We start from the raw sequence: 21,739 nt of genomic DNA on the forward strand, positions 1-21,739 counted from the left end.
GGAAACATTCAGTATGCTCAAAAACAATGTTTCGCTTTTCAGTTCAGAAAGTCTGTGGACATCAACTTTTCTCTCTCAGTAAGTGACTGCATACCACTGAAATAGTGCTACAGTTCCTTTTTTGTAGTGTGTTGCGCTACTGTAGTACCTGCTTTGTTTTAGATGCCGTAGTTTTGCACAGTGAGCACTGCATGTATTCTAAAAATATTTTTATGATCGCTGATAAAGAAGACTGTTTCCCATGACTTTCTGTTTTGTACTTGGTGACAACCTGTTTTTGTGGTTACAGCATTTATAATAACTGTTCCATGTGTATTATTTGGTGTTAATAATGTACGAGTTCACACAGTAGTGCTTTCCAAAGCTGTAGAGCTTGGACTGGCAAGAGGTAATATATTTCCATTTTATCAACACTTAGAGAAATGTGATTATCTTTGAAATGATCTCTGCTGCTATACAGAATCCACAACCAGTAAAATAAAGTGGAGAAAGTACTGATCATCAAGCAGTAACACAGGAATGTACACACAGCACAGTCATCTTGCTTATACCCTTAATACATCAGCCTAGAGGAACTGCTCACTCAGTAATTTCCATAGTACTGGTGAGACCAGAGTTTCTAAGTGCCACTTAGATCTTAATGGTATCTACTGTAATTCCAGCTACTGTTCCAACTCTTTTTTTTTTCCTTTTAAATGAGTTTGCTTGCGTACAAATTATTTTGCTAATGTTTTTATGATATTGACAGACTACATCTGACATTAATTAGTATTAACAGAGGCAGTAAGCTGCTTCTCAAATTTTTGTTGATATCTTCCATACAGATGTGATATTTACTTGCTGAGCCTCTACTCAGAAGAGACTGTCAATGAAGCTGTGCAATGGTTTTATGATATGTATCAGATTTTATAAGTTAGAATCACTAATTTGATTTTCTCTTCTGGCTAGAGAGTTGATTTCCTGCTGTATTTAAATCTTTTAAAGTCTCTTTTCATAGGAAAGTCTACACCTCTCTTTCCTTTACCAAATATACTGTCCCAAGTATGTCAGTTTGGGAATATCTTATTCTAACTTTTATTAATTTATTATTTTTATTCTCTAACTTTTATTACATTATTTTTTATTATAATTATTATTCTCTAACTTTTATTCCTTTATTGTAGAATCATCATAGGATCATGGTTTGAGTTGGAAGACCACCTAGTCCAACCCCTCTTCAGTGGTCAGGGACATCTTCCACTAGGCAAGGTTGCTAAAGCCTCATCCAACCTGGTCTTAAACACTTCAGGGATGGGGCATTCACAGTTTCTCTGGGAAAATTGTTCCAGTGCCTCACCACCCTCTGAATGAAGAATTTCCTCTAACCTCTAATCTAAGTCACTCCTCTTTTAGTTTAAAACCATTCCCCCTTGTCCCACCAGTATCTGCCTCTGTAAAAAGCCACTTGCCATCTTTTTTATAAGCCCAATTTTAAGTACTGAAAAGCTACCATAAAGTTCCCCTGGAGCCTTCTCTTCTCCAGGCTGAAAAGCCCCAGCTCTCTCAGCCTGTCCTCATTGGACAGATGCTCCAGCCATCTGATCATCTTCGTGGCCCTCCTCTGGACCTGTTTCTAACAGTTCCATGTCCTTGTACTGGAGGCCCCATACCTGGATGCAGCACTCCAGGTGGGGCCTCACAAGGGCAGAGCAGAGGGTACAATCACCTCCATTGGCCTGCTGGCCACCCTTCTGTTTATGCATCCCAGGATGCAGTTGGCCTTCTGGGCTGCAAGCATGCACTGCTGGCTCACAGCTTTTCATCCACCAAAACCCCCAAGTCCTTCTCTGCAGAGCGGCTCTCCATGAGTTCTTCATCCAGTTTGTATTCATGCCTAGGATTGCCCCAACCCAGGTTTAGCACCTTGCACTTGGCCTTGTTGAACCTCATTAAGTTCACGTGGGCCAATTTCTCAAGCTTGCCCATGTCCCTTTGGATGGCATCCCCTCCTTCTGTTGTATCAACAGCACCACTCAGCTCAGTGTCATCTGCAAACTTGCTGAGGGTGCACTCAATCCCACTGTCTACGTCACTGATAAAAATAGTAAACAGCACTGTTACCAAGACAGAGCCCTGAGGGACACCACTTGTCACTGATCTCTGCCTGGACATTGAGCTGTTGACTGCAAATCTTTGAGTGCAACCATCCAGCCAATTCCTTACCCACTGGTCCATTCACCAAATCCATGTATCTCCGATTTATAGACAAGGATATCGTGGCCACCAGATTTTCCTGTCACGATCTGTCCTTAGTGAAGCCATGTTGGCTGTCACCAATCACCTCCTAATTTTCTGTGTGCCTTAGCACATTTTCCAGGAGGATCTGCTCTATGATCTTGACAAGCACAGAGGTTAGATTGACAGGCCTGTAGTTGTTTGGGTCTTCCTTTTTAAACATGGGGGTTATGTTTCCCCTCTTTCAGTCATTGGGAACTTCACCAGACTGCCATGACTTCTCAGATATGATTGATAGGGGCTTAGTAACTTCATCCGATGGTTCCTTCAGGACCTGCAGATGTATCTCATCAGGTCCCACGGATATATGCACCTTCAGGTTCCATAGATGGTCTCAAACCTGATCTTCCCCTACACTGGGCAGTTCATCATTCTCGCAGTCCCTGCCTTTGCCTTCTGGGAACTGGGCCATGTGGCTGGAACTCTCGTTGGTGAAGTCTGAGGCAAAATAGTCATTGGGTACCTCAGGCTCCTCCATATGCCCACCAGGGCTTTGTCCCATGGTACTCTACCAACCAGACCCATGGTACTCTACCAAGCAGACCAGAATGAAGAGGCAAAAGTCTGCTCTCCCACAGTCCAGGGTAGCGAGCTTGCAGTGCTCCCTCCTTACTGTTCTCTGAATACAAAACTGCACCATTTCATGATCACTGCAGCCAACGCTGACATTGAGTTTCACATTCCCCACCATCCCCTCCTTGCTGGTGAGAATGAGGTCCATCACAGCACCTTTCCTCATTGGCTGCTCTATCACTTGGAGAAGGAATTTAACATCAATGCATTCCAGGAACCTCCTATGCCCTGCTGTGCTGTCCCTCCAACAAATATCAGGGTGCTTGAAGTCCCCCATGAGATCCAGGGCTTGCAAATGTGAGGCTGCTTCTATCTGTCTGTAGAGGGCCTCATCTGCTTGATCTTCTTGATCAGATGGCCCGTAGCATTCTCCTACTATAATGTCCCCTGCTGGCTCCTGGTGGGTCTCTGCGCTCCCTTGCGGGGGATGTTGCATACTTGTTCTGTTTGAGTTTTGCTCATTCATGCAGGTCTCCTGCCCCCTTTGCTTGCCTTCCTACTCATAGGGATATATCAGTCTTGAGCTTGGAGGAAGTGATGTTTGAATACTGACCAGCTCTCTTGGACCCCCCTTCCTTCTAGGGTCCTAACCCATGGGATTCTTCCAAGTAGGTCCCTGAAGAGGCCCAAGTTTGCACTCCAGAAGTCCAGGGCTGCAGTCCTACTTTTTGCTCTGCTTCTTCCTCACAAGATTCTGAACCCCACCATTTCCTGGGCACTGCACCCAAGGTTGCCCCCAACCTTCACATCTCCAACAAGACCTTCTTTGTTTGTTAGTATAAGGTCCAGCAGCACATATCTCTTTGTTGGCTTCTCCACCACCTGTGCCAAAAAGTTGTCGTCAATGCACTGCAGGAACCTCCTGGACTATTTGTGCCTAGCTGTGTGATCTTCCCAGAAGATAATAGAATGGTTAAAGTCCCCCATTAGAACAAGGGCTTGTGATTGTGAGGCTACTTCCAGCTATATGTAGAAGGCTTCATCTACGTCCTCTTCCTCATTGAGTGGCCTGTAGCAAACACCCACAACAGCCATGGCAGCCTGACCATTAATCCTTACCTGTAAACTCTCAGCTTGCTCTTCATCCATCCTTAGGCAGAACTTGATGTATTCCAGTTGCTCTCTCAAATAAAGAGCAACTCCACCACCTTGCCTTCGTGGCCCGTCTTTCCTAAGAAGATTGTAGTCCTCCATGACAGCATTCCAGTCATGTGAGATATCCCACTATGTTTCTGTAATTGCAATAAGATCATAGCCTTGTGACCGCACGCATATCTACAATTCTTCCTGTTTATTTCCCATGCTGTGTGCATCGGTATACAAGTAATGAAAACAATGAATAATGCAGTTTGTACTGCAAGTAGCTGATGCTTGCATGCATCTCTGCAAAGTCCAATTTTTGTTCCACATGAGAAGAAGTGGATGTGGTTCTTCAATCATAAGAAGAAAAACTCTTTAAACAAATCCAGATTCCATTAGGCAGGTCACTTTCAAGCTGAATTCCTAAACTCATTTCCAGTTGATTATATACTAATTGGCATGGTTGCCGTCGCAAAGCAATCGATTCTCTAAATGGAAAGGCCAACAGCAAAAGTAATCCACAATACCGTTCCCTAAAACAATTGTCTACTGAAAGTGTCCAGAGACAAGGCAATTCTTAAATTGGCATTCAGTGGAAATTAAACGCATTTCCTTCACCACTTTTCTTCTCCCTCTTGAGAAGACATCACAAAGGTTAAATAAGTTGTTATCCAATTAAAATATGAAATTTCACAGCTTCATCTACATGTAAGATTAGCTAAATAGACCTTTATATTTAAGAAGGCTTTTTTTTTTTTTTTTTAACTATGAAAAGCACACATGCCAAAAAGAATCCCAGGATATTTTGGATGAGAGATTCTCCCAGTACAGTTAGGTAGTTAAAAATCTGACAATGTATCCACTGTCATATATTATGCAGTATAAGTTTCATCCATGTGTACAACTAATGGGGCACTAACTCATTGCAAAAAGAAGGGTTTTTCTATTATTTGATGAAATTATAGAAGAAAGCAGAAACTTCCAGCATTCACGTCAAAGTTAAGGAGGTTGAGTTAAGAAGGTTGAGTATGCACCATTGTACTACTGCGTCAGGGCCTTGAAGCCCTCTTGAACTCTGTAGTCTGTCTCTATCATATATCATTATGTATATTCCATTTCTTTTTTAAACTGAGATTGGGTATTAAGGGCATCAGAAGCTCCTTTTCACTTTCAAAATTGCCATTATTTCCATGTGGTACGGGAACAAAACCCCTTCTAGTTTTATTAGCTATGGCCACAGTTATGGGAAGTCTGAAATAAAGTATTAAAAATAAATAAATAAATCTATTTTTATCAGAGTCAAGGAGCATAAACGATAAATTATAAATAAGAAAAATAAAATTACATGGTTTTGCAGACAGTAACGTAGAACAGGTTTTTTAAAGTAAGCATCAAAAAAACCTGTGCCCTGACTATATTGTTTGTCATAGAAAAAATCCAAAAATCTCAAAACCCTCCTTCCTTCACTTAATATTGTACTTAAAAATAGGAAGATAGAACAATACTTCTCTTTCAATACTTCTGAGAAACCCTAGCACAAGCAGTTTTTACCAGCTATAGCAGGAAGCAATTTAGGTGCAAAATAGGCTTTTGTAGAGAGAATCTGCACCATAATGAATACTTTGTTTAGTGTCGCTGTCCACCTAATACTGCTGGAAAAGTCTGTCTTGTTTTCTGTGCCACTGTTTTCTGCACTAAATGGGTAAGAATTGATATTATCTCCCCATTGCATCAATGTGCATGTTTTCTCACTGTGCACTGTGCAGTGTTTTATAAGCAAAAGAAGGAGAAAAAAATAACAAAAATACAAATGTTAGTTGTTTTGTTTTGATTTGTTTTGTTTTCAATTAGCTTTACACAAATTTGGACCTTAGCCTGAGTTCCAGAAAGCTCTGTAAAATGTACATTACTTTCTTTTGTTAGTCACATTTAGGAAAATCAAAAGCTTTTCATTTAAATACAAATAGTATTTTAAATCATTTGTGCTAAATGACTGAAACTCCGATTAGCCTTTAATAATGTTGGTAAACTTCCTAGTGAAAAACAAAATAAAGCAGGAAAAAAGATTATCGAGCTTTTATTTAAATTACTGGGAAAAAAAAACTCTATGTGGCTAATGACCATCAATTATTTACCTCCTAAGCATCCCAACATTGGGAGATGCATGTTCTCAACTTCACGCCCTCATAATCACTTTTTCTTTCTCCATCTTCATTCTGTACACTATATAGGTTTGAGATTACACATAGTTTTCCAGGACATGCAATCATCTCAGAATGTTCACATAAATTTTAGTGTTTTGAATTTCAGGAAGAGAAAGATCACCTTTGTGAACAACAAAAAGAACAAATGACTTCATTATAATCTCTGAACTGTTGAGAGAACCTTTTCACTCAAGAGATTCAAAAACATCAGCAATCCTGAACTTTTGATATTTATTTTTGAGGTTGAAGTGTATTGTAAAAGGAGGAGGGTGTAACTCAGAAAAGAATTTCCCATCTCATTCCTAGCTATTTCCTACTCTGCGGAAATTATGTCAATATTTTATGAACAATGGTAATACTCAAAATATGTAACATAAGTTCAGCACCAGCTAATAGTCAAATCAATACTATGTGATAAGCCAGCTCTCCATAGATGTGCCAAAACAAACAGACAAACAAAAAAACAGGAACAGCTTACAACAAATACAGAATAGGTTTCTCTGTCAAGTATGAATATCCTCATATGACACATCACTCTGCTATCATGCCTTGCCATAGACAGAATCAGAAGTACAATGAAAGAAGAAGCAAGCACATAAAAAATTAAAGGGAGAGCCAACAAATCACTGGAAAAAAAAATAATGTAATGAAGATATTGAGCTCTTCTCTACCTGCAGGAGTGTGATAATTTTAGAAGAAAAAAAAAAAAAGTGGAAAAGGCAGAAAAAAAAAATCTAAAGCAAAATTAACATTTAGGTATGCATTTGTAACATGAAAAACAAAACAAAACTTGTGCAGCAGTCTTTTCTATTGAAAAAGAAACAAAAATAATAAATAAGCAGTTAGGTGCAAACAGATGAAATCAAATCTTGCACAAGTGAATGTTGAATGGCTGTTGCACAAAGTGCACTCAAATTGTACTTCCCAATTACCTCAATGGGATACCTGTTATAGAACAGTGCAAAGTGCAGGCTAAAATATATCAACAAAAAAATTTTGAGTAGAGGAAAAAAACGTTTTGGAAGTGAGTCTCAAGAGCTTGTCCCTGTTTCTGAAGAGTATATCGAACTAAGGCCCTAAGTATCTGACTGTTAAATGCTGTACTCTTGAGAATTCACTTGTTCCATGAGAAAGAACTGCATTTCAGTCATGAATAGTCACCAGCATGTACAATTCGTTAAATTTATACAGCAGTTTGAACTGTTCTAAGAGGCAGGGGGATTTTAACTGTTAGGCAATTATCATAACACTAAAGAAGGCGCAAACATGTTATCAGTGATCAAAGGGAAGTGCAACTGCAAGTACCACATCTTGTATATGAATAATTTAAAAACACAGTTCTTTGTACGTATAGTTGAGAACTCAGGCAATGTTTTCCATCACCACTTCCAATATGTACTTGGCAATATGTACTTGGCTCTAAGGAAAACACATATTAATTTGCCTGTGTTGTGGTTTATTAATAAAACCTTTAAAAAAAAAAAAAGCTGCAAAGCGTAGTTAGTATGAAAAATCAGTTTCAAAATAAAATCTTACCATTTTTGTGACATTTTTGAGACATGTAAATAGACAAATGATGGCATGGTCAAACACAGTGCTTACAACATTGTAATAATGACCACTAGTAGAGGAAAAATAGTTGTCACATTTAATGTCTTTTAAAGTAGTGTCACCTATTCATTCACTTAAAGGCTATAGACACCATTTTTAGCCAAAGCCTATGCTTGGTGTGCACATGTAGTCATAAGAAAGTTAAGAAATGTTAAGATTCATAAGGAAAGAAATAGACAAAATTATTTAAGGAGGCCAAATTAACTACATTTCTGCCACTAAAATTTTCTGAGTCATCCCTAGGGAGTCTCTGACAATAGGTAACAATAGAACATGATATTAGATTTAATAGCCCATAGGTCCAATCATAGAATCATAGAATCATTAAGGTTGGAAAAGACCTCCAAGATCATCTGGTCCAACCATCACTCTACCACCAATATCACCCACTAAACCATGTCCCTAAGCACCACGTCCAACCTTTCCTTAAATACCCCCAGGGATGGTGATTCCACCCCCCACCCCCCGCCCCCCGGGCAACCTGTTCCAGTGCCTCACCACTCTTTCTGAGAAGAAATGTCTCCTCATTTCCAACCTGAACCTCCTCTGGTGCAACTTGAGGCCATTCCCTCAAGTCCTATCACTAGTTATCTGCGAGAAGAGGCCAACACCCAGCTCCTCACAACTTCCTTTCAGGTAGTTGGAGAGAGCAATAAAGTCTCCCTGAGCCTCCTCTTCTCCAGACTGAACAACCCCAGTCCCCTCAGCCACTCCTCATAGGACTTGTGTTCCAGGCCCTTCACCAGCTTCGTAGCCCTTCTCTGGACATGCTCCAGGGCCTCAATGCCCTTCTTGTACTGAGGGGTCCAAAGCTGAACACAGTACTCAAGGTGTGGCCTCACCTGAGCTGAGTACAGGGGGACAATCACCTCCCTGGTCCCGTTGGCTACACTATTCCTGATACAAGCCAGGATGCTGTTGGCCTCCTTGGTTACCCAGGCACACTGCTGTCTCATGTTCAGGCGAGCATCAATCAGAACCCACAGATCCTTTTCCTCTGCACATCTCTCCAGCCACTCTGCCCCAAGCCTCTAGCATTGTATGGAGTTGTTGTGGCCAAAGTGCAGGACCCAGCACTTAGCCATTTTGATCCTCATCCCATTGTCCTCTGCCCATTGATCCAACCTGTCCAGGTCCCTCTGTAGATCCTTCCTACCCTCTGGCACCTTGACACTTCCTCCAAACTTGGTGTCATCTGCAAACTTACTTAGGGTGCACTCAATTCCCTCATCCAAATCATCAATAAAGATATTAAAGAGGATGAGCCCCAACACCGACCCTTGGGGGACACCACTCATGACCAGTCGCCAGCTGGATTTAACTCCATTCACCACCACTCTCAGGGCCTGGCCAGCCAGCCACTTTTTAACCCAGCAAAGAGTGTACCTGTCCAAGCCATGGGCTGCCAGCTTCTCCGGGAGAATACTGTGGGAGGCCGTGTCAAAGGCTTTGCTGAAGTCTAAGTAGAATACTTCAACAGGCTTTCCCTCATCTACCAGGCAGGTCACCTGGTCATAGAAGGGGATGAGGCTGGTCAGGCAGGACTTGCCTTTCATGAACCTATGCTGACTGGGCCTGATTCCCTACCTGTCTTGCACATGCTGTGTGATTGCACTCAAGATAATTTGTTCCATAACCTTCCCTGGCACCAAGGTCAGGCTGTCAGGCCTGTAGTTCCCCAGATTCTCCTTATGAGCCTTCTTATAGATGGCCATCACATTAGCAAGTCTCCAGTCATCTGGGGCCTTCTCCAGTTGATGTTGATTCTATGACTACTGGTTTGGACTGCATTCTGCTTATGACACACACAAAAATATGTACTCTTACAAGTCCGCACTGTACAACTTTTCCATTTGGCATAGCATAGTTACTCATGGATTTGGCCAAAACTTAGGCTTCAATTACTGCCGCATAATCTTAAAAATTCTTTAATCTGATACTATTTATTTCACAAACCCATTCAGCTTTTATACAGTTAGTCATTTGAATGCTGGATTTAGTCTCCCTTTGGCTTTTAGAATTTCTATCAATAACAAAAATACTATATTATTCTCATTTTGGAATAAATTTTGCTAGTTATGATCAGATAGCTTTTCCATTAGTGACATTTTTCAGCCCTTCATGGAAAAAATAAGTATTAATCCATGTATATCAGCTAGTGATCCAGGGGTTCTGCAATGTAAGATGTGATCCCTTCCAGATAACTTCAGGTACATCTTTTGCTACACCTAGAAATAGGAAACTATTATCCTAACTGAAGTGTTTAAATTTCCAGTATAGTCAGTAGTGAGGAAGGTGCCTGTGGAAATCTCCACAGGGAGATTCTGTCTGCCTCATATTGGCAGACATACACAGTGGTATTTTCTACTATGGCAGGATTTTCTAAAATTAGGAAGTCTTTATTTCACTTGTTAAAATGAGCTCCAAGTAATGGCTATTATTTTCAAAAACAGTACCTCTCTGAGATTATCTTCTAAAAGAAGAAATATATTGAAATGACCAAGATCCAATTGCCTGTAATCACAGCACCAAAATATCATACTTCTTTCATAACCTTAGTATTTGTACTTGAAGGCAAGATAAATCATGTTTTTAAATTATTGGGGAAGAAAGAAAAATAATTACCATTATTATTGCTGCCATATGCAACTGACTTTGCTTATCATGACTGCCTATTAAATAAGAGTGATAGCTGCTGATTGCAGTATATAAGAGAATATGCACTGAACCCATTGTTGGCCTGCCATGAAGACAAATGAATGAGGAAGAGCCCATCATTTAAAAAGCTCTCCAAAACACCAGACTGTACAAGTGAGGATTTTTACAAAAGAAGGTGACTTTGTCAAACCATTTTCATCACTGACTGGTTCACCTGAATTCATGCTAGCTCCTCTAATTGCACTTCACTGCTGGGAGTACAAACCTGTGGAGTCCAGAGCACAGATTATAGCAGTCAGGGTCCAATGGAATCAAAAGTTCTATTGATTTTTGGTAAATCCACTATTTACAGAAAAAGAAGGAGGTTTACTGTGAGCCTCTCACAAAGGAGAAATGACATATGGGCCACTGTGGCATATACTGAAAAGGTCTCTGTCATAAAGTTTGTGAACAGTTGTAACTTAACCCTTGCACAGTAGCCCAGAAACCAAACCCTACTGGAAAGAGATGTTCTCCTTTAAACAACAAATTTAAGCAATGAGTTTAAATTTTTTAATTAATAGAACCTAGAAAACAGAGACTATGTTTAAGCACCTGTCCTGGTTTCAGTTAGGACAGAGTTAATTTTCCTCCTAGTAGCTAGCAGGGTGCTATGTTTTGGATTAGCATGAGAAGAGCGCTGATAACATGCTGATGTTTTAATTGTTGTAGAGCAGTGCTTACGCCAAGCTTTTCAGCTTTTCAGCTTCTCGCTCTGTCCTGCTAGCGAGCAGGCTGGGGGTGCAGCAGGAGCTGGGAGGGGACAGACCCAGGACAGCTGACCTAAACTGGCCAAAGGGGTATTCCATACCATCTGACGACATGCTGAACAATATATAGGGGTGGCTAGCCGGGATGGGGGGGCCGGCTGCTCGGGGATAGGCTGGGCATCGGTCAACGGGTGGTGAGCAATTGCATTGTGCATCACTTATTTCGTACACATTATTATTATTAATACTATTATTATTATTATTGTTATTATTTTTCCTGTCTTAATAAACTGTCTTTATCTCAACTCACAGGCTTCACTTTCCTGTTTCTCTCCCCCATCCCAGAGAGGGAGGGGGGAGTGTGAGCGAACAGCTGTGTGGTGTTTAGCTGCCAGCCGGGCTAAACCACAACAGCACCAAACATTTACATATTTTAAAGTAGATTCTTTGCTAGGGATTTTTACACACTTGTATATCCACCCAGTAAGAAAAGAGGAAATACTAGGAGACCCTTATTCTTTTCTGCAAGCAGGTCAAAATATTATTTGATCTGTTTTCTCATGTACACATTAAAGATGACCAGGAAGCGATTTTTAATGTATCTGTTCTTCTTTTGCTACTTGATAATATTTAGTCATTTGTACAATAAATATGTATAGTTCTGAGAGCTTGCTAGGTCCTCCTTGAATGAGCCCTCCCTTTACATCTCCAAATATTAACTTCACTCCTACTCTCCTGCTCAGATCCTTGAAAGTACAAAGAAAAATGTAGTGTAATTGGTGAGAAAAGGGGTCATCTGCTTTGATAACAAAGAGAAAGGAACATTTCAGAAAACTATGTATTTCTTCTACCTCTTCATAGCAGAGTTACTTTTTCTGTTCTAGAAGGGCAAAATATAATCAGGGTGTATTTCCGAATCTGAGTTTAATTCTGTATTCTAAATACCAGACTGGTCATCCTCTTCAAACTAGTCTTTCTATAATTTGCCTTCTTTTTTTTTTTTTAATGATTAGAAAAGACTACATAATCATAAAATCAGAAATGTGTCAGGAGCTCCCCAAATGTTTGGACATACCTTTTTGAGTTCCTGGCTGTCTGAACTGTACCTAAGGTCTCAATCATTTCACGAAAATTAAAAACCAAACAAATAAAAATGTAACCTAAGTACTTCGGCCCAACTCAGACACCTGCAAAAGCAAAAGGCTTCATTTTCCAGTAGACATTAGGTTGTTTTATGGTTTGATAATTCTGTGGTGCAACATACCCTTTGAAAAAGCAGAATGTAGTAGTAGAATAAGAAGATACAGTGTACCTGCTAAATATTCATTAGAATTAGAAAAGGACATATTTCTAGTTTGTGTTTTCCAACTGGCATCCTCTTGGAAAGGGGTCAGAAATACGACACAAGGTTCAGATCAGGCACTTAACTGCAGGTGTTTACAATGTAGATGCCAACATGTGGGCAATATACCCAAACTCATTTTATATAGTCTGAGGCTAAAGACCTACTTTTCTTATCCTGAAGCACACACTCAGATTTAGCCAAATGAACAGCTCTCTAAGCTTCATGGACTAGACCTGCATGTGAGGGAAGCTTAAACACCTAAATGCATGTCTCATTACAGAAATGAATCCTATCCCAGCTGCAAACAAATGTTCTATGTTATCACTGATTACATAACATTTCACTGCATTTCACCATATTTATTGTGCGAAGTACCGGAAGCAAAACCTCTGATTCTTTTCTGGACACTGATATTCACCAAATGGTAGAGGCTTTTCATTCCTGAAGGTCTTGGTACCATGACAGGCTATTCAGGCAGAAGAAAATCAGACTATACTTACACCGATACACACAGCTCTAACCGTGATTGGAAGGAAGGGCCATATCCTCTCATGGCACCATGAGACAGAGAGCAACGCTGCTTTGATATCTTGTATGGTGTTTAAAGGCTGATGTAAAAGGTCATATAAACCTGAATTACCACCCATTTCCATTTCCTAACACAGAGAGTAAATTGCCACATTTCATGCTCCATATAAAACACAAATAACAAAAATGGACTTATTAGAACGCAAGGCTACAGCAACATGGAATTTATATAGAAATATATATAGTTGCCTACACAAATAGAAGGTTACACATCATGTTGCCAGCCTTAAAACTAAATTAAAGTATATAAACCTTTATAAATTACAGGTATTATTCGTTATGAAAAGTAGGACAAATATGATTTTTTTTTCTACCAAAATTACCTGTTTAAGCTTTTGTATTGCATAATACTACTCAGATAGAGTGCTGAAATTAAGTAGATAGAACTAGAACATACACAAGAAGTGACACCACAATCCATTAAGCTCCCCTTATTTAATCTGTCCTTCATAAGCTTAACATGTGATTCATCCTTTTCATATCACAAAGGACAAAAAGGTGAGCTTTTGTATTCGAATCTCTAATTTACCCTCCCCATCCTCCTTTTCCAAGCAGTAAAAGCTAGAGAAGAAAGCTTTTTCTGCAGTTTCTTCAGCCCTTTTATCTGAGGAAAAACAGTTATATATTGGGTCTCTAAGGTATTTGATGCTCTCTTTATCCACTGACCCTATTTCCATACTCAGAGCTACAAGAAAGGAAACAATCACATAGAAAGATAACATATTTACAAGTTAGTAGGACTTGCAGTATGTAGATTATAAGTCCTTCTTTCCAAGACCCTCTCCAGTCTTCTGGGACAAGGACAAATAAGCTCTCAAAATGAAATGCCTTATAATGGAATTGTTCTATTCCATTTGTTTAGATCCTCACCCAAGGAGGAAACAACACAAATCCTAGCCTCTAGAGGAAAACAATACAATGAACTATACAGTGCAGGTTTAATATCAAAGGACAACATTCCTGACAGATAAAAGACCTTGAGATTTACCCAGTAAGATTTGCAACATATTTCTTTGTAGAGTAATTTTTAGTTCTTAATTAAGTCATAGCATCTATTTGGAGGCAAAATTATATTCATTTTCTTACCATGGTAGTCACCATTTTAATAAGAAGTAGAGACAAAAGCATGCTGAAGCTGGAGGGGTAAATACAGTATTTCATTTTAGGAGGAAGGAATAATGACTGCCTTTGAGCTTGAATCGGGATTCCACTTATCCCAGAAAACAACCCTACTGATGGAAAAGATTTTATTTATTTATTTATTTATTTATTTACTATTTCACCAATTCTTTCCTTTTGTTGTCAGTTATTTTTTTACCAATAGAGAAATAAGAACCCAGAGAGTTCACCATGAAGTTATCAATAATGTTAGAATGGCTTGCTTATTTCAACTCCAGAAACCATTTTGGAAACTGTACTTAAAAGCAGCTGTCAAGAAGATGGAAAAACAAAATTAAAGAAGCAGTCTTTAAATGGAACTAAATGCACTAGGCAAGGAAGGGCTGACTAATATCTCTAATTCTCATGCTTGGAAAATGAGGTAGAGAAGGGGAATGGAGAAGGTAAGACTGCCAAGCTTGCATGCCCTCCCTGAATAGTCTCTTCTTTTCACCAGTGCAGATGAGAAGTTGCTGGACTAGATGGGTCCATGGCATGAAATGCTAATAGAGTAGTTCTTATCATTCAGTCTTCAGATCATGGTGGAAAATTTTATTTTCTAACTGAAATACAGAATTGCCAGCAAACTTATTGTTGCTTTCAACAGTCAGGTTTTTGTCCTGTAGTTATGGTTATCCATGATACAGATGATAACAGTATAACAAAACATACATGTAATCTTAAATGTATTACAGTTCTACAGTTGTGCAGGTTCATATTGGAACTGACTGCTTTATAAGCCTTAAATTTAGTAACTCACAAATATGCAATGAACTCCAATTTCTTTAGCAAGCATGCTATTCAAACTTTCTAGTGTTTCTATCTGATTTATAAACAATAAATCTTGCAGCAAGATTGATTAAGAAAGAATTTAGTATAGATGGATGAGGGAAATTATGTTTTATTGTTTATAAATGTTAACCCAGTTAATATCGCTAAATTATACTGTTTGTTCATCTGTACACTTAATGAAATGCTGAACTGGTACTCACAGGTACAGGTGGCCCAGCTGACAAAGTCTTACTTCCTACACTCTTTAACCATATGCAAATTTTTGACTACATCATTTCCAATAACTGAAGTGAGAGGGAGCAGATAGGTTTTTGTTTGTTTGTTTGTTTGTTTTGTTTTTTCTGGTGTTGACATACATTGAGCAATGACTTGAATTAACAATTACCCTTTAATGTACAGTAAATTCATACTTTTACTGGAGTTGTCTTTAATATTATACTATATTTATAGGTAAAAGAAGCTTACCTGAATTATGTGTTTCAGCTTGTCAATAATTTGATTTATTACAGGATCTGTTCCTTTCACTTTTACTTCTGGATTCCCAAACTGAGCTTTGATTCCACTGCCAACCACGCGAAGAGTATAGCTATTTCAACACACAAATACACACACAAAGATGATTTAGTAAGTTATTCTGCTCTCAGAGAGTCATCTTCTAGTTCATATTAACTCAATTCTCATGGCACGAACATTACATTTTAATGAGATGCATTAATTTTGTGCACATATTTTTAATAGAAGAGAAATATAGCAGAATATAATTACTTCATTCCACAAAGTTGTGTTATTTATTGCTGCTTTAATTTTACTGCAAACTTTAACAAGAAAAGAGTTGTTTACATTTTGAAGGAAGAAACATTTCTCTCTGAATATTTTTTGTATATGAACTGTCCTTCATTTTGGTTTTGTCAAATACAAGCTAAACAGTGATTACCTAAAAGCATGACATATCAGGTTAAAAACAAAACAAAACAAAACAAATAAACAAAACCCTCCAGAGTCTACACACATGGTAGGTTCAGAACTATATCTGAAGTTTTCTCATGTTTTTGTGAATGCACATGCAGCTAGAATATTTATTGCAGGACAATAGACAAATTGTGCATATATTATTTGACATTACATAACTGATACAAGTACAGAGAAGGACAAAATTTACTTCACAGACAGATATGTGCAAAAGAAACAATGGAAGCCAGATATATTCTCATTCAAGAAAGAATTTACATCGTAAGTAAAACATTGGTTCTAACATGCTAATATATCAAAACTCAAAGTATAGACACTAACCACTTCGCAGAATTCTGTGGCTTATGAAGATGCAATTCTACATTCAACTTCCTATTTTTTAGGTAATAGTCAAGTTATGCAAGAAAAAATGAATTGCTACATTATCACAAATACTGTCCATTATGCAAATACCCTCCATATGTTATGTTTTGTCTGCATACTCTGCAAGAGGATAGCTCTATATATCTCTGTCTCAAAACTATTTTGCCAGCTGCTAAACTGTAAGAAAAAGAAAGGAAAGAACACTATCAGGAATGGAGTACAGAAATGCCTAATTCCTGCCTACCTGCCAATGTTTTATGAAAAACATTGCAAGACCTCTAAGCTCAACAGGAAACCTTCCATATATGAAGCAATCATAGGAAGATTAGTCTGCTGCCTGAGTTTGCAGAGAGACGTGGAGTATAATTCTGAGGAGCAAGGACTGTTTGCCTTTTGGCCATCATATATGGAAAATGCCCAAAGAGAGCACTTTATTTATTTATTTATTTATTTATTTATTTATTATGGATCTGTCTGACAGGTGGAATTGAGAAAAGGAATTACCAAAAGGATGAAGGGGGCTATGAGCTGAGTTATTGTTAGTGGGAATTAGCACACAGAAAAGAATATAGAAAGAAAATGAGAGGAAAACATAAAATGGCAAGAACAAAGAAAGAAAAAAAGGAGGATGGGAAGAGAAAAAAAAAAAAAACACTTGCAAAGTATATGCCTGTTTTCCCCACTTAACTGTACTTAAGAGAATGCTAAATACCGAATGCTGTTCATTAAAGCCAGGTTGCCACATAGCAACATTTTTTTGTCGCTGACCTTTGCTTAAATATCACCTTAAGTGAGACTGAGGACATTTCTAAGAAGGCATACAATGATCCAGATACCATTCCTAAAGTGACATTGGCCATGTTGATGGATATAAATTTACTGTCATACAAAATGACTCGTTTTCCATAGGACTCAGAGACCAATTCGCCTTCATACAAATGTTACAAGAAGATACCTTTTGGACTGCAAAATACTTGAAAGGTGAATTAATTCTGAGGCACAACAAAGTTTTCACTGACTTTTAAGGCATCACAATCCAGCAGTCTTTGATTGTTTAAGTCCTTTAAAGCATTTGGTTTCACATAGAATGCTGTAAAATTCTGGACCTAAATACACCTCTGCATGTTCTATTGAGGGCAAATGTTCTATTTCTTCTGCACTCATTCAAGTTCACTACATGTAAATATACCAAATTTAAATTTAATTATGTATCAAGATATTGCATCAATGATTACCTGGGATTAGTCACAAGTTAAAGATCCCAGCTTTTTTCATTCTTCAGTAGAGCAAATACATTGTCAGCTGTATTCAGATAAAGTAAATACTAAAAGTAATACGCCCATTACTAAAGCCCTTACTGAGCCTATCACTGATTCAATAGCCATACTCTAACTTGGAATAGATGTTAATACTGCACAATCAAGATAGCAAGGCTTAATGAGCATAACATAGTTCACTGGAACATGGTAGTTGAAATGAGTTGTTTTTTTTTTAAAATCTTCATAGCAGTGTTGAATACACTGATTATATGAATGGCTCATATTCTTCACAGTGAAGTATTTTGGTTTATAGCAGATTTGAGAAAATATTTAGCACTGTGATTTGAGTGGAGTCAACAATTTTTCTGGTAGCTCCTGAGAAAAGAAAGAAAGAAAGAAAGAAAGAAAGAAAGAAAGAAAGAAAGAAAGAGAAAGGAAAAAAAGAAAGAAAGAAAGAAAGAAAGAAAGAAAGAAAGAAAGAAAGAAAGAAAAAGAAAGGAAAAAGAAAGAAAGAAAGAAAGAAAGAAAGAAAGAAAGAAAGAAAGAAAGAAAGGAAAAGAAAGAAAGGAAAAAGAAAGAAAGGAAGGAAGGAAGGAAAAGAAAGAAAGAAAGGAAGGAAAAGAAAGAAAGGAAAAGAAAGAAAGAAAGAAAGAAAGAAAAAGAAAGGAAAAAAAGAAAGAAAGAAAGAAAGAAAGAAAGAAAGAAAGAAAGAAAAAGAAAGGAAAAAGAAAGAAAGAGAAAGAAAGAAAGAAAGAAAGAAAGAAAGAAAGAAAGAAAGAAAGAAAGAAAGGAAAAGAAAGAAAGAAAAAAGAAAGGAAGGAAGGAAGGAAAAGAAAGAAAGAAAGGAAGGAAAAGAAAGAAAGGAAAAGAAAGAAAAAGAAAGAAAGAAAGAAAGAAAGAGAAAAAGAGAAAGAAAGAAAGAGAGAAAAAGAAAGAAAGAAAGAAAAAGAAAAAGAAAGAAAGAAAGAAAAAGAAAGAAAAAGAAAGAAAGAAAGAAAGAAAGAGAAAGAGAGAAAGAGAGAAAGAAAGAAAGAGAAAGAGAGAAAGAGAGAAAGAGAGAAAGAGAAAGAGAGAAAGAGAGAAAGAGAGAAAGAGAGAGAGAGAGAGAGAGAGAAAGAAAGAAAGAAAGAAAGAAAGAAAGAAAGAAAGAAAGAAAGAAAGAAAGAAAAAGAAAAAGAAAGAAGGAACCTTCTCCAATGCTTTCCTTCGGAAATCCATTTTTCTTAGTCATTTGTGTACATCAAAATAGATAATTCAGAATGGATTTACAAAGCTCACCTCCCTTCTTCCCTCCTTCCTTCCTTTTCCAGCTGAATAGTGCAGTACATGGACAAGTGCTTTAACTAAACACAGGAATTTTTCTTCGTACTATATAACGCTATAAAAAAATTCTTAAAAGGTTATGGCTATCCATTCTTTACAGTGCTCCCATTTTCTGTATTGCAGCATGCAAAACCTATATTCCTCTTACTTTCTGTCACTCAGAGTTTTTCAGTTAACACCTTTTATGAAATGCTACAAAACCAAACTACTGCACATTTGCCTATGAAATGCAGAACCATGTGAAAAAGAATTTTTTTTTTTTTAATTCAATTGATAATACTCATTTCTCTAGCCATGCAGAAAGAAATAAGCCATTGTCTTGGCTACAGTTTTATTAATTTAGCTCAGCTGGGAATTATCTGGCAATGACTCATTCAAGGCTGGCCATCATTCCATTTTCAGTTATTTCCACAATTAAATCTGCACCTTTGCACAACCGGTCTTTACTGTACGACTAACTCTCTCCTTCCATGTGAGGGAAAGGGACACTGTCTTGAGAATGAAACAGATACTAGGAATGTCGGTCATGTTCCCTAAGCTTTTCAGAACTTTCATCCTCTACATTTCTCTTCAGTACCAATGTATCTATGTGGGCTAAAAACTTAACTGTAGAAAGTGTTGGTTCCTTCTCTCCCACTCCTAGTCATTCTGTTGTAGTCGTTTTTCCATATTCTCTCAAAGACAAGATATATATCTGCTCCCTAGGCAGAGAAGATCTAATGTCTAGTGGTTTTTTTGTTTGTTTGTTTTTGTTTTTTTTTCCTACACGGTTGATTCTCCTTTCTCATGTGAAAATAAAATAAAGTAAAATAATAAAATAAAGTTAAATTAAATTAAAACACCCTTTTTCAAATTTACACATTTTCAATGCTTTAAACCTTGTGTGGCCCAATGGCTCTTCACGGTTTTGGGTTGGAAGCTTCCAGTCATCCCAGAAAGAGGCTCAAATTCCACTTGAATATTCTCTCAGTTCTGATGGCTAAGCCAGTTCCTATACAATGTTCAGATGTTCATACCCACATAACAGCACCGCTCATAGCAAATCTCTCAACCTTCACCTCTTCTGTTCTCTTTTGTGAGAAAATGCATCTCTGTACAGAAAGCAGATATACAGTATGAATGGGCATGCTCTAGTCTGGGAATATCCCTGTCCTTTCCTTCATTCTTGTGCCTGCTCTGGCAGCTTTGTAAAGAAATCGACTTTGGTAAGCATTTTATTCTTTTACAATAACTATCAGGCTACTTTTCCTTCCTGTTGGGAAGGAAATCCATTCAGTCACTTGCCTGTCAACCTACTCACACTAGTTACCTAAGCTGTACCCTTGCTGACTGATCTGAGGTAGGGTTTGCTCTTCCAGTTGAGAGTGGGGAAGGGTTAGAAGCTGAGGCAGAGATGGCAGGTGCATTGATGCAGCGACAAGCAGCACACTAATGCTTGGTAATACCACCATTTTAAGTGTGTTAGCATTGAAAAAGCAGATCCTTAGGTACTAGAAGTAACAGGCTCTGTATTGTCTGGTGTTACTTGCTCTGAACTGTCTAAAAACATTCTTTCTACGTTATCTCTCTTGGCTTTTCTCTGACCCATGGCTGGTGTGATCCATTCCATCTCTGAGAGAAGTGATTTTGTGATCTGCTTCCCAACCACCTGCAGACTTCTTCTCCTCCACAACTATATTCCTAAGCAGAGCAGAGCACCACCACAAACAAAAACTTCATAAATGCACTGTCTGACCCCATAACAGTTCAAAACTTGCTCTGTAACAACTGACACATTTTAGCCCATCCTTCTGACATTTTTGTCTGTTACAGGCCCCAACATACTGCAAATAACACACAAGGTTACAGCCACAGTAGCCACAAAGAAAGCTTTGTGTCCACGACTGATACAATCACTACTCATTTCAAATGCTTCTGATTTATCTTCAGGTCTTGATTTATCTTCAGATCAAAAAAACACTTGTTTGGATGGAACAAAAATAATACAATAATACAAATGCGTTGCTAAATGATGGAGGTCTCAGTATAGAACACATTGGAGTAAATGAACCCATCTGATTGCATTTTTTCCTGATATTGGAAATCCTAATCCGTGTTAAATTTACCTTCCCTGCAAAGTGATCTGGCTTTGAGCAATTGATATTAAAACCCATCCTTTAACCTTGAGTCTTTTGTAATTACAGGCTCCAATAAGTAACATGGCAGGTTGACCCCCTTTTTCTTTCTTCAGATTGATAATAAGGCATTGACAAACCCTTATGAAGCATTGTTTTATTGATTCTTACCATGAAAGTAAATTTATGAATGTCAGCCTCTTGTTTAATACATATTTTTTGCTGATTTAAATGATATTTTTTGCATAAAAATTATAACCTTACTTATATACTGCTGTTTTATTTTCCACATATCATTGTGTTTAATTAACAAATATCTATAAATATAACATCTTCAAACACTCTAATGTGGACTAAATGATCTGTTCGAACTAAATGAGCTATTGGGAATCTAAGCCTGGTACACAAAACTTCATCCCTGTAGACTTTCATTTACATGCAAAATATGTTTCCATTTACTTGGCTGAAAAATACAAAAATCTCAGACTCTTGGTTTGAAAGCCTTCATTCCTTATAAAGTTTTAATACAGCATTAATCACTTTCTGTTTTCTTTACTCCAAATGTGCAAATAATGGAGAAAAAAAAAAACATTTTAAGGACTCCCACAGAGGTAGACCAACTTGAGCAAGTGTTGCTCAAATTTGAATCCTGGGGGAAAAAAAAAAAAAAAAAGAAAGA

General features: G+C 37.9%; 1 protein-coding gene across 1 annotated transcript in view; it reads right to left on the bottom strand.

Moving 5' to 3' along the window:
* Nucleotides 1-21,739, bottom strand: part of GPC5 (glypican 5) — a 766,577-nt gene that overhangs the window by 508,615 nt on the left and 236,223 nt on the right. The window contains exon 6 of the mRNA XM_035564881.2: nt 15,498-15,618. Coding sequence (XP_035420774.2) covers nt 15,498-15,618 — 121 coding nt within the window. The remainder of the gene's footprint in view (nt 1-15,497; nt 15,619-21,739) is intronic.

This window comes from Cygnus atratus, chromosome 1, assembly GCF_013377495.2.
Source record: "Cygnus atratus isolate AKBS03 ecotype Queensland, Australia chromosome 1, CAtr_DNAZoo_HiC_assembly, whole genome shotgun sequence".
NCBI classification, from domain to species: Eukaryota; Metazoa; Chordata; class Aves; order Anseriformes; family Anatidae; genus Cygnus; species Cygnus atratus.